Consider the following 849-nt stretch of genomic DNA (forward strand, 5'->3'; position numbering starts at 1 on the left):
TAGCTGGAGGCAGCCCTCGCTACACTAGTTATACTGAGAAACGTTTCAAAGAAACAGGAGTCAAACGGCTGGAAATGCTCTCACGTAAAAACGTCTGAGCACACAGAATTTCCGCCCGATTATCTCTCTGTGCAGAGCGAACCAGACAGAGAGTTGATGCGACTCACCTGAAACATCTCAAGACACAGATTTCACACAAAGTCATGGGGCAAAGTTAACGTTTATTAGACGAGACTTATCTCCCTCTTAATACCCTGCTAGTCATGGGAACAAGCTTCGCAACGCGAAGTTGATAATACAGTGAGGTAACAATCTCCTTAGTAACTCGATTACTGGTCGTTTTCATAGTCAGCGGGGTTCTTCCTCTTCAGTCTCTCAAACTCTTGTGTTCCCCAGGAGTAAAGGAGATAGGCTCCCAGAAAAGCTGGAAAGGAAAGGGGACACTCACAAGTCTCCCTGCAATAAGCACAAGAGCGGGCTCCTGTGACAAGAGACAGCGTTACACAAGGCCACCGCTACACAGGGGCCTGCCCAGGTCTTCCCCCCATCCCCAAAATGCCGATGCTGAGGGGAAAATAAAAGAGGGGCTCGATCCCTCAAGGCCGCGCCTGAGGCATCTCCCAGCGTTACTCACGGGGCACCACCTTGAAGACCTGGGAACTGAAACGCCGCCAGACGTTGGGCAGCCCCTGCGAGAGGACGTTGGGGAAGGCGCGCTGCTCGAAGGGCGAAAGGCTGTAGGTGATGACATGGCGAACCCGCGCCAGGTTACCGAAGTGAAGGCCCATGGCGCCTGGGTGTCACCTTCCTCAGCAACGCTGCTGCCGCCGTCCGCCCCCGGAAGCGGAA

The 849-nt window shown here is 53.8% G+C and overlaps 1 protein-coding gene across 1 annotated transcript; it reads right to left on the reverse strand.

The window, feature by feature from the left end:
- Positions 1–201: 201 nt before the first annotated feature.
- On the reverse strand, positions 202–849 carry UQCRQ (ubiquinol-cytochrome c reductase complex III subunit VII). Its single transcript, XM_072872411.1, has 2 exons — positions 635–849; positions 202–424 (listed from the first exon to the last, which is right to left on the reverse strand). The coding sequence occupies exons 1-2, from the start codon at positions 786–788 to the stop codon at positions 330–332; spliced, it is 249 nt and encodes an 82-aa protein (XP_072728512.1). The 5' UTR covers positions 789–849; the 3' UTR covers positions 202–329.

Source organism: Ciconia boyciana, chromosome 9, assembly GCF_034638445.1.
Source record: "Ciconia boyciana chromosome 9, ASM3463844v1, whole genome shotgun sequence".
Lineage (NCBI taxonomy): Eukaryota > Metazoa > Chordata > Aves > Ciconiiformes > Ciconiidae > Ciconia > Ciconia boyciana.